This window comes from Hippoglossus stenolepis, chromosome 18 (assembly GCF_022539355.2).
Source record: "Hippoglossus stenolepis isolate QCI-W04-F060 chromosome 18, HSTE1.2, whole genome shotgun sequence".
Lineage (NCBI taxonomy): Eukaryota > Metazoa > Chordata > Actinopteri > Pleuronectiformes > Pleuronectidae > Hippoglossus > Hippoglossus stenolepis.
In genome coordinates, this window is record NC_061500.1 from 4262068 (window position 1) to 4274971 (window position 12904).

Below are 12904 nucleotides of genomic sequence, written 5' to 3' on the forward strand. Positions count from 1 at the left end.
GAGAGACCGAGAGATAAGGAGTGAGAACAAAAAAAGCGGCGGGGAACTCTGGGAGTCTGGTTTTATGAAACATGACAGAAAAGTAGGTTTCATTAATCATTCATGTTCATCATTGACTCCAAATTTGTGGCAAAGACAGCTCTGACACATCCCTGCTACTGTAGAGACAGCCTGCACTCTCATTATTTATATACAATTATAGAAATGTATATATCTCAGATGTTTAGGTTCTTACCATAGCTGACATTCTTCAGATCTATTTACACGGAGCTCTTCTTCATAGATTAATATCAAAGAAAGCTTTTCTTGCTTTTCAAAGAAACAGGCTGTTCAGAAGTGATATTTTCTTTTATGATCAAATAGAAAGGGATAGAAAATTACTCACATTGACAGAGTTGTGACGTCTTTTCCTTTATAATAACAGGGTTGTTTAAATGAAGCATAATAAACTCTGCCAAGGATGTTATAGTTTCTTCTGCATTTATTAGTTTCAGTCTGTTAGTTGGCAGGATTACACAAAAGCTACCGGACAGATTACCATGAAACTTAGTAGAAGGCTGCGGTACAGGTCAGGAAAGAACCCAATATATTTGGTACAGATCCGACTCATGAGGCAGATCCAGGAATTATATTTTCAGAAAAACATAATTTCATTCAATTCATGTATCCAGATAGAAAATAATAAATAAAATAATCCTGCATGTTAAGGGGACTGATATTTATGAGCAGTTTGTTGCAGAACCAAATTAAAATCTGGATCCAGTGAACTTTAATGTGGTTTCACAAGGAGACTGCCGGGCCTTCGGGGGGGAAGTGTGCTCTCTACTTGTTACCCTTCTACTTCAAGTATGCGGTGAGAATATTTGTCCTTTGAGCTTTCACAACTGTAAAACCTGTCTGCTATCATTATTATCCTTCATGAGAAACTCAGAGACAGCTGCGGTTGACGTGCCAGTGGGAAAACATTCGCTCTACACCCTGTTAAAGTTCTTACACTACACGGCAAAGAAAAACCTAAAGTGTTGATTGTCTGATTTCTCATAAAAACAGTGTATCTACCTCAATCTGTGGCCGTGACACGTCGGGCTGTCAGAAGCTTGTTTACACTTATTGGCTGATCTATTTTTAACCTTTTAATGTAATTTCTATTTATTTCTATGCCGCGGCGATGAGCCACTTCCCTCTCAGGGATTAAGATATAGCTCATCTCATATTCATCTGATGTTCGCTCCCAGGTTACAATGTGATTAAGACGAGCATTAGGAGAACTTTTCTGGATACTCAAAGGAAAAAACAATAATCTATATACGTTTTTTATTAGATTAGGGAAACTTTAAAAACTCTAAAAACATTTTACTGGAACAACTCGCTTTGTGATACGTAATGTCCGTTCATTATAAGTGTGATACGGGAATGTTTTTTGTATTTAATGTCCTTACAATATGGTTGTGGTTGGTTTTTATCCAACTGGCTGCAGCTGGACTTCCCTTTTATCCATCGTTCTCTTTTTTAATTTCGCTCATGCACATCTAAAACACTGTGTTCTTGTTTTCTAAGCCAATATAAAAAGCCTTGATTAACAAGAAACAAACGTCTTGTGTTCTGTGTAGTCGGTAAACTCCCATTGCATGGCCACTGCATTACAAAGCTACGCTCTGCAGCAGAGTGGTTTTCTTATTTTATTTATTTATTTATTGTAGCTGCCAAGAAGTGATAACAGATAAATGAATTCCTCATCCCGGAGATCAATAGTGCAATACCAGCGTTGTCAATGGCTGCCATGGTTACAGCACGAGGAGAAAGTGGGAGGCTTCACACCTACCAAACTGAGAATGTCTGCGCGGATCCTCCATCAAAGCCGGCCTCCCAGGATACGTTGGCCTGCCTCACCCCTGGAGAGACGGACAGAGAGGTAGCCGGATGGGGACTGGTGCCTGTAATGGAGCAAGCGGAGAGGAGTTGATGGAAATCAGCCAGCACTTCAACTACCTGATACCACTAGAGTTTAGAGGCCATCTCTAGATGTGCCACATTTATCCGTCGGAGGCGGAGTGGAGGCACAGGCATCCGTCCTGTGCCGGGTATAATAGGAGGGTTCATAGAAAGCAACATGAAAAAAAAAACATAAATAAAAAATGTGGAAAGACTCATGTAACAGCAGACTGACTCTTGAATTTTGAATTATGTCAGATGGGAATCCTCCTCCTGTTTGCACTCACCGAGGACAAAGACTTGTGTGCTGGCCTTCACCGAGGCGACGCGGTTAGTGACACTGCACTCCCACGCCCCCTGGTGGTCCTTGGTGAGAGGCTGCAGCAGGAGGGAACCGTTGGGCTCTATGGCGTAAGCGATGCTGCGAGTCAGGTCCACCTACGAAAAACACAAACAGACCATCCACAGGTGGGAGAAATCCATTAAAATACACAGTGTGCACAAAGTGGAAGGAAAATAATCACATTTTCAAAATCACAATATAACTGAAGTTCTATTAACTGTGCACGTGTCATAATTTAACTGAGAATAGCTCCAACTACCAATTAAATCTGCCCAAGAGATAAACCAGCCTCACACACGTGTTGTTGTGTGTGTGTGTGTCTGTCAGCATGTCTGTTACTGTCAGCTCTATCATTATACACTGAGTTTATCTACGATAATGGCCATCAATAATAACAACTATCCATCATCGAGGAAGAATGAGGTTGTGTAACCACAAAGCAGTCACGTGATTTCTGTTTACCGTCATTTAGAGCAGCAGAGAGAGAGAGAGACCTTCACCCTAGACACAGAGTCTATAGTGAAAGGTGTCGGTTTTGTGTATTACTGTAGATACCAATTCAATATTGCTATCAACATGTCTCTTTACAGTCTATTCACATGTGAAAAATAAGCGAGATGCCGAAACCCTAGAAAAGCAGCGAGGCGAGAGACCCACACGTGGCCGTTCCAGCGTGTTAACACCGGCGCCGAAATGAAAACCAAGATGTTTGGAACACATCAATCCACACGCACACGGGCATTGAAGAGTAAAACACACCCAGGCTGAAAATCAAAGTGTTGCACCTCTGAACGAACCCAGCATCGATACGTGGACGACAATATTCTGATATTAACCAGAGAAACAATAATCTTAAACAAGAGCAATAGCAGGTTCTGATGAGCTTCACCCAGATAACGTCACACAGCAGTATTCAGGCTTCAGTCCCATTATGTAGATGTGTGTAGTCAGAATATTGGTGTCCATATAACCGTAGTCACTGAGCGCTGTGGTCGTGAGTTTGCTCTGTTGTCTGTGTTGTTTGAGCTTCGTCTGACTGTTGCCTGACTGTTATCTCTGTGTTGTCACAGTGTTTTCTCAAATCACTGTCACAGTCTCGTCTGAGTGTTGTCACATTGTTGTCCCATCATTGTCCCGGTGTTGTCACATGGTCCTGCACAGCGGCACAAACACAAGTTTCTTTTCCCGGCGGCGGGTTGTGAACTGGTTCTCTAAAGTCCCAGTGAAACCGCAGTTACAGGCTCTTTCACTTCAGTAATATAATGTATTTGTGATTGAAACAGAACACAGGGGAGGTGCATAACGATGGGAGGGATTTGATTAAATTCTTCAGATGTGATGGGCGAGCGCTCCAGAGTCAGCTTATTGTGATGAATACATGAATAAATTAGACCTGGACCACGCTTCCTTTTGGAAATCTAAACATGGCTTTTTCTAGATGACACACAACCCCTGCGTGATGCTGCCGACTAGCATCCAACAGCTAAGAGCTAAGTGCATCCATCACGAGATTGAAAGTTGGAGAATTTGTTTTTTTATTCCACTTTGAAGGTCTCGCAGGGCGGCGTGAAGCAGTGGGAATAATCTTCCATACTGTCTATGTCTACTCTAGACCATGTGTTTTGGTATGTGCACAATTCCACAGGTATCTCCTGCTGCAGGCTAAAGTGCAATGTGTCCATCATGAACAATGCTCCCCGCCCACTGCACAGCAGCTTCACAAAGCAGAGGAGTTCAGTCAGTCGCTGTCTCTACAGACCGAGGGAGTCCTTTGTCCCTGAGGCCATAAAGACTCTTCAATGCCTCCCAGCAAAGGTGGAATTACAGTGACTATCATCCTGGCTCTGCTGCTGAACTGTCAGTCACTGGCTATGTTGGCCCTTTGTGCAAAACACTGCAGTCTCCTATATTTTCTTTTATGGTCATATATTTATCAATTTCAGCACTTTACTCTTATATACACGTTAATATTCTTGTTTGTGTATTCTCGCTACTATTGAAAGGTGTTTTGTCACTGTTTTTTCAGTGCGTCTTTCCTTTTGTGTGTTGTAGGTTTTGTGCATGTAGAAGTTCTGTAAAAAGTCTTTAACTAACGTAACTATGGGTATTTCTTTCTGTAGAAACATTGCAAAAAAAGTCATTTTATAAACTGCACTGGGCTGTTTACCTTGCTCCAGGTCACTTTAGTTGTCGGGTCCTCATTTCCCTGACAGTGGACGAGCAGGGTCCGACCGGCCTCCTGTCGGTACTGCTTCTCCGGAGCGACGCTGAATGACGGAGGGTCCTAAGAATCGCCCCCCCACCAAAAAAAAAAACAATTTAGCTGAATCAAGGAGATTGCAGAAATGCCGACAATGGATTTTTAAGACTGGATTACTGCCGCGTTGGCCAAGATTATCTTAATAACAAGAGGATTAGCCGCACAATTAACTCCCAAACAGTGCTGCCATTGTCGTGAGCAGAAGTTGACTTCCATTAACGCCGGGGGGGCTCACACGTCGGAGCGAAAAGGTCAACAAAATGTCGTTTTTGTGAAGTTTGTTAATGCGCTGTGACAGATGCCATTGTGGTTAATTAAAAAGCACAGCGGTGTGTGGACGGACTGTTTGACTAGAACTAGAAGGACAGATTCACCGGGGTTCTGAGCTTCCACGCTAAAACTAAACAGCTGGTGTGTACAACTCAGGAAATGTAGGCTGCCTTACGATATGTATTTCAAATGATGTTATGTAACGTGCAGCAGCGCTACACTGACTGACCCAGGTGACCCCGGGTGCTCACTGACCTGCAGAATTACATTGGTCCGCCCAGATGAACCCATGCTGCCGTAGCTGTTGGTCGGAGTGCACGTGTACACGCCGGCCGCATCATCATTGACTGTGGCCATGAACAAGGAGCCCTGCGGCGTCAAGGTCCAACCTGGATACTGGAAGAAAAGCACAACGCCCATAAACTCTTGGGAGATGGAAGGAGCTAGCACAGTCTCTTAAATGCTGCATAGCTTTAAAAAACTTCGTTAGAAGTATGCGGAAAAGCTTAAAGAGCTAAAAGGCAAGGGAAGGCTGTAACAACTCCAAAGCCACAGCTGTGTTTAAAGGATTTACAGAAATAATGTTTCTGATATCTGCCTGCCTCAGTCCTGCAGTGGTTAAGTACTCGATTCCCCACTGGGCAGATTTCCAAACTTCTTTTAAAAAATCGGAAATTATTCATTCATGCCGTCACTGCTTTCTGCAAGATGGTTTCCGAAGAGACGAAGTGAGATCCTGTTCTGTTCTCTTGATTAGAAATTAGGAAGCATTTGCATTAAAAGCAGGTTCATTTCTTAGTAATTTTCCCCCCATTAAGCTGCAGCTAAGGGATCGTCTTGTTCTTTGATTGAGCAAAAAAACAACAACCTCCCACTCGGTTTAATGAAGTCAAAACCTGCTATTATCCTTCCCCCAGAATGAGGCTGTGAGAAAAGAAGCATGACTGTGGGTATGAGCGCTTGTGACATCCAGGGTGGAATTGGAATAATTGGCAGAATAACAGCCCAACGCCCGTGTCCCACTCTACGGGAATCTATCACATTTCCTGCGGTGCTTCTCATCCACCATCATGTCCATCGCTCAGACCAAAGTGTCGGAGAGAGGGGGGGGGTCAATGCAGCATGTGAGGCGGGACGAGGAGGAGGTGGGTTGACTGTGGTTTGGAACTAAAAACAAAGGAAATGGATTTTAAAAGCTGCCACGCTGGACTCTTTCTTTGGAATAAAAAGCAGCGCATATTAATTTCTAATGTGAAATCATGAGAAGGACGTTAGTTTAAAAATGCCTGGATGTGACGCCCTCTGCTCCTCGTCCTTAATGGCTCCTCCACCCATTCCTCTAATGAGGGGAGGGTTGATTGAAGTGAAAGATAATAAAAAAAAAACGAGAATGAAAGTGGGCAGTAAGGAGTTCCTCTGGGATTCCTTCAGAAGCGTTTAGGGTTGAACAGATCGTCCCCGTCCATTAGGATATAACTTGATTGAATGACTTTGAAATTGAAAACCTGAAAAGATATTTCACAGGACATGTCCAACGGAGAGGCTCAGACGGCGGCATCGCGACGGGAATGTTCATGCTGTAACAGCAGTAAAATGAGCGTTCAGTTGTTCCACGGTTGAGCTGAGTAGGAAAAAGGTTGCATGAAGAGCTGCTAATGGCGGTGGCTCTATATTCCTGTTGTCAGCAGCGGTGGCGCTCAAAGAAAACTAATGTAGGCCGAGGCTTCCCTCTGATGTTTGCTGCATATACAGGAACAACCAATACAGAGCGGTGCCACATGAATATGAGTGTTATTGTGACCGTGCCTCCATGCGGAGATTCTTCATTTTTATTACCAAGGACAGATCAAGCGGTTCTCCATCCTTTGTCCAATCCACGCGGAGCAGCGGAGGCTGAGCCGCCGCCGGGCAGGTGACCACGCCATCCATTCCTGTGGGAAGGTACGTTTCCTCAGGCATCGGAAGAGCCAGGGCCGGGTCTGAGTGGAGGAAAAGGAGGAAAATCATTTACTTTGAAATAAATACTACAAACCTGCAGCACTGCTTCTGATCCATGACTTCTAAATTCATATTAAGAGCCGATTTCCTCCCTGCGTGCCTGTGTTTTGCTCCTTTTATTTACCGCAGCCGACTGAAAGTGTCTCAGGGGTTTTACAGGTTTACACACGAGAGAAGAATATTCAAAGGAAAAGTCTACATTGCCAACTTTTACTGATTTTCGGTAAATATCCAGTTATTTCTGTTTTCTGGAATCACTAAAGGATGGTTTACATCTGTAAACAAGTAAACAGGCTTATTAATTCATTTTCGTTAAACTCAAACAATCCTCATTTAAGTCTTCAGTTCATTGTGTGAGCACACAGCACTAATCTCTGCTGAACTTGATAAAGTAATGTTTTCTAAATCAATCCAAATGCATCAATTATATTTTTTAAGGACATTAAAAATACGTTTGGAATTTCGAGGGAAACCACGGTCAAGTTTTCAAAATGTGACTTAATATGAAACCAGCATGTTAAGAGAAAAATAATTAAAATCTGTATCTGTAACTATGTTCAGAGGTAAAACACACGTGAAGCTCACGTGTTTCATATCGTAGCTCAACGAGTGGGAAATGTAATTTAATGTAACTTACATTTTAAATGGTTAATTAGTATAATAAGTGTTAATAATATATATGTTTATCACTTGTTTAATATTTCAACATTTATTCAAAATTATTGAATTAGTCTTTAATTAAGTACTTAAGTCAAAACAACTTTTTATTAACTATGGTTTGAAATTCTGAGAAAAATAAGATTATATAAAAAACTGAAGAACAGAGAAAATATAAAAGAAAGCAGAGATACGTGACGTCTCTTGAGGCCTCACATACACGACATTAACTAAAGACTGAACGTACGCATCACGGTGAGGTTGGCGGAGGCCGTGGGCGGGGTCAGCAGGCCGTTGCTCGGCATGCAGGTGTAGTTCCCAGAATCCTCGGGGACGAGCCTGGAGATGAGCAGGGTTCCATCCACCATGATCTTCACTCGCGTTTTCAAAGACCTGTCGGTAAAAACACACGGGAATTCTTGATCGCGCGAAAAAAGAACAAACCAGCTACTTCAGAATATCAGCGAGAGGTAATTCAGCTCTTCCACCCGAGTGGAGTCAAACAGGTTCTCAGAGAATCAACAGTGTGGGAGTGATTCTTTTCCTTTTTTTTTTCCTGCCGTGAGTTATTCACCAGAGTGCAGATGGAGGATTAGGAAATTTCATTTCAATTCAGTTGGAGTGGGAAGACAAGGGCCCACTCATTTTATACATTCTTACATTTACAGAGAAGCAGAGAGAGAGAACCTGAGCACATCACACGCTGCTCACACTGGTGATGATCGCCGATTGTGGGAAGACTCGCAGTCACACATTTGAGCTAATTACATGTAGGTCAGACGGTAAACAACCTGGATCACTTCCCATCACTTCATCTCTCCCCCTCGCAGCCACACCAGCAGGGACCTGTGTGACCGAGGGCTGCTGTCCTCCAAGCTCCATTTACCAATATTTTGTGTGTTAGCGATGACTCCGATGAGTAATGTGAGGGGGTTTCGCTCACAGAGACAAACTCATGGAGAATTATCACCGACTCTACAACTCTACAGAGCCTGTTAGAGCTCACTCGTGTGGTTTTATGGCACATTTACTGTTTCAGTGAGAGCGCTCTCATCACAAAACCCCGTTTCCATCTGCGGCAGCAGCAGCAGCAGATGGAAATGTTCAGGAAACAAGCAATAATGAACCCAGTGTTCACTACCTGCTCAAAACCAAACAGCAGACAGAACAAACACAGGCTGACCAACAGTCTAAAAGCCAAATATATGTAATTTACACTCATTTAAATAAAGCTTATTCTTATACATTCAAGAAGCAGAGAATGTTTTGGCTTTTGTGATTGAAACTGACTTAAACAATATAAAAATCAATTAGCCATTCATCAGCAGTCAATTAAATGATTAAGGGACTAATTGTCGACCTGAACGATAATCACAGCGACATTATAAAAGTAAAGGTTAGTCAGCATATGATTTAGTTTAGCACATAGTCTTTAAGGTATGAATCGAGTCCACACCTCAGGATCAGGTGAATAAAATAAATGAGTAAAAACTGAGGCTTCGTTCAACCTAAAAAACAAAGTGCAGGATAGTTGGGGGCGTGACTGAAGTAAAACTAAACAGAAAGTCAGGTCTGACATTTCCAAAGTGCAGCTCAGCAGGGACGAATCCGGGATTCTTGTTAAATGAGGGGGCACAGGAAGGACCAAGACACAGAGGGCTCATGGGAAATCAGAAAATTCTATCAGATATAAACAAATAGAGCAGTGTTGACAATTAGCGTCAAACACACTCGGCAGAATCTCCAGATTCTAACAGTAATGTATCCCATTAATACACCTTACAGTTTTTACCTCAGAACGTACAAAAGAGCTTATAGATCGTAGATAATCAGAATAATCCCAACAGCTTTATCCATCAGCTCCAAAAAGCCTCTTTATTTCCTCGTCACAATCAGGCTGAGCATTAACCTGTGGGTGTCACCGTCATGAATAATCGTCTGTGTGACAGAAGTAAAGGAAATTAAACGCTCCACCTGCACAGCTGACCCCCCCGTCCCAGCTGATGTTTGTTTGTTTGTTAAGAACCTTCGATTTTCTGGTAGCCGGGAAATCAAGAAGCGTTTTCCCCCGCTGGCTCGGATCTCCTCCCTGGAACCGAGACGCTCTTTCACCGCTTCACAGTCTCAGGCCAATTTCATTCTTTTCTTCTGAATCAACACGACTGAAGCATTTTCTTCTGCCTTTTCCTTCATATTGTTCTTTTATTGGTCTCTTTGGCACAGACTCTTTAATAAGTCTGTTTATGTTCAAGTCAAAAACAAACTATTATTATGACCTTATCAAGTTATTCCGTAGAACATGTGAAACAATCGACCATTTACACATTTAGCAGATGTGGGCTAACATAAGCATTCGTTTGGAATCAGGTGTTTGTCTGTTTGACAGGGGTTAACACTCAGAAAGAAAAATATCTGGCTCGTCCACGGTTCTACTTTGTTCACCAGTAGGTCACCAGCTTTTTCCACCATTTGCATCCCAGTAGATGATAAGAAGGCTGAGACTGAACTGTACAGTTAGTGTACTGAAAAACTCAATGTTAGATACATATACGGACGAGAACTTCTCCGTACTCTGCGTTTATTTCGTCAGTATTTTGCGAACATCGTCTCTAAGGCAAAATCCTTTGTGAAATGTCATTAATATTAAAGTTAAAGTGTTTGTCCCTTCAGATCATCAGACCGATCGATGACCAGGTTCAGACTGAAGTGAGGCTGTCAGGCAGGATACAGCTGCTCCTCTGAGAGCCCCCTCATCCCCCCCATCTCCTCTGAGACACATTTAAGGGATTGGAACAGCCCCTGACGGTGGCGGACCACGATCAATTTCAGGGTCGTGAACCGGGGGAGGGGTGGGGGGGGAACGGAGGAGCGAGGAAGGGAGGAAGCGTAATTAGCAGAATGGAAAGCTCCCTCTGAGTTCACTTCCACATCGCTGCAGCGACGAGGTAAGTACTTCCACTGCAGGTCAGGAAGAAACAAGGTGTCAAGCTGGTGCTGTTACTCCGAGATGTAACTGGATTGGACATGTGTTGGCCAATATATAAACATTTGAGTCTAGATCTATGATATTTATTTCACTTTTATTTACACATTTTTGGGAGCTATGTGGTGATGTTCCCAGAAAGTACTATGTTAATGTATAATGTCAACACTGTAATATATAATTACACATAACATGAGCATGTTTTTTATCTATATAAACAAACTCCTACTTTAGCAGCAGTCACTCAGCCTCCACTGTTTCCACTGGGGAAATAAACATGTTCATATGATCCTACGTCTGTTCTCATAGTTCTGGAACTGAACAGAAAGAATTGCAAACATCCAAAGAGAGAAACTGCGCTCCCCTGACAAAATGTCAACCCCCCCCGAGCTACGAACCTTGGTCTGTACGTTTCCTTATTTATTCTGATTGAATTTCACATCACAGGCAGCGAAAAAAAGAAAGAAATCCACCTTTTATCATCTCAGGAATATTTGCTGATGCACAGCTCTCACTCTCCCGGAGAAATAAAGCTTCCTCTCATCACGCGCAGGCCTGATTGCTTCCATTACCCATTAGCTATACCACTTATCCTCAGGAGGGTCGCAGGGGTGCTGGAGCCAATCCCAGCTGACGCAGGGCGAGAGGCGGAGTTACACACCCCGGGCGGGTTGCCAGACTATCACAGGTCTGACATATAGAGACAAACAACCCTTCACGCTCACATTCACACCTACGGGCAATTTAGAGTCGACTATAAACCAAACCTGCCCGACTCTGCTCTGTGGGCGGGCGCTCCGGACACCTCCTGCACCTCCTGCACTAGATTTCTCTAACATCACAGCAGCTCTGGCCTTTTAGAATATTGTGTGCAGCCAAAAAGAAAGAAAACTATTTATATCATAAATCAACTTGAATGGCACTCAGTGGAGCGTTTAACTCTGCCAAGGCCCAGCAGTTTAAAAAAGCTTGGTGTGACATTCATTTGAATACAGTTAGAAAACTATTCCCCAAGTGAATCCACATGATCTCAGCTACACATCGGTGGTAGTTACAGGTTTTGAGCCATTTATTGTTACGGTACAGAAGCAGACAAAAAGCCTTTATCCTCTATGAAACCACATTTAAATCCACTAGACGCTGAGTTTTATTTGGATCTGAACCAAATTGCACACACTCATTAATGTCAGTCATCTTAATTTGCCAGATTTATTTTATCAAGATGATAAAGGCATGAAAATATAACCTCCTTGGTTTCATTTGTTTATCTGTAAATTAGCAGGATTACACAAGAATTACATTTGTGTGAATCCAAATTAATCTGCAGGAATTTGGTTTCACATTTTCTCTGCAGCGTTTCCCACTGAATTAATTTAATCTATGGCGGCAGCATGGGTTGCACGTGCACGCTCACAAACAGGTGAGAGTACGTGCACAACTAAAGGTGAAACTATGAGGTCTGACTGTCAGCGGGGGAGCGACAGGTGGTTTGCTAGTTTGCAGGAGTACGCAAAAACTACATGAAGGATTACCACAAAAGTTGGTGGAAGGATTTGTAATGAGTGAAGGAAGAATCCATTAAATTGTGGTGCAGATCCAGATCAGGGGGCGGATCAAGTAAATTCTTTTTCACTTTAACATTGCAAGATTTTTCGACATTTTCACCAATTTCCCAATAGACTAATTAATAAGAAAACATTTAGGGGACTGAGATTTATGAGTGTGTACAATTTTTATTTACGGGGACTGTTATATGTGCTCTGCCGAGTGCTATTCTAGTTGTACATTTTGATTAATATGGTTTAACTATGTTACTTACACCTGCAAACGTCGGCAACCACAGCAGGAATCACCTGAGACGCTCCCTGGGGGGGGCAGCGCACCACTCTGCGCTCGTGAATAACAAAAACACAGAGCGGTGAGAATCTCCCAGAGGAGCCTCGCCGTCGCTGTGGAGTTTTTCTACCGTCGCCAGCTAAGTGTTGCTATTTTAGTGCAAAGTAAAAATAAGAATTGGCAAACTCACAGCTGAGAACATGCGTGGAGGAGTCACATCCAACATTAACAGACGATTGAGCGACAGTGTGAGGAGTTTCAGTGGAGAGGGACTTTTGGGGCTTTTTTATAGAGCTTGATGAATTATTGAGGAACAGTATAACATTTAGAATTCATGGGTTTGACTCAAATTACTGTAAATTGTGTGGCGTCAGCAGACGTCAGTCAGCAGAAGTTTGAGAAGTTTTATTCAGAGCAGTTTAACATCATGTGCTGATGACCTGAAGCAAAGCGGGCGGGCGCTCCCGTTTCCTGAGGTCGCTCCACTCACTCGCTCCACGTCATCTGTGGTGGAAGAATTCACCATTTGTCGTCAACACGTGAACAACTGTCACACAGGCTTTTAGGAAATGTCACTTCTGTTACTTCTTAAGTCGACTGAGGCTGGTTTTCATGAGCCGTTTTC

The 12904-nt window shown here is 42.9% G+C and overlaps 1 protein-coding gene across 1 annotated transcript in view; it reads right to left on the minus strand.

Moving 5' to 3' along the window:
- igsf9a (immunoglobulin superfamily, member 9a) overlaps window positions 1–12904 on the minus strand; it is a 44907-nt gene that overhangs the window by 16826 nt on the left and 15177 nt on the right. Inside the window, exons 7-12 of the mRNA XM_047344539.1 lie at window positions 7708–7853; window positions 6642–6784; window positions 5061–5201; window positions 4443–4559; window positions 2220–2370; window positions 1823–1934 (exon numbers count right to left, since the gene is read on the minus strand). Coding sequence (XP_047200495.1) covers window positions 1823–1934; window positions 2220–2370; window positions 4443–4559; window positions 5061–5201; window positions 6642–6784; window positions 7708–7853 — 810 coding nt within the window. The remainder of the gene's footprint in view (window positions 1–1822; window positions 1935–2219; window positions 2371–4442; window positions 4560–5060; window positions 5202–6641; window positions 6785–7707; window positions 7854–12904) is intronic.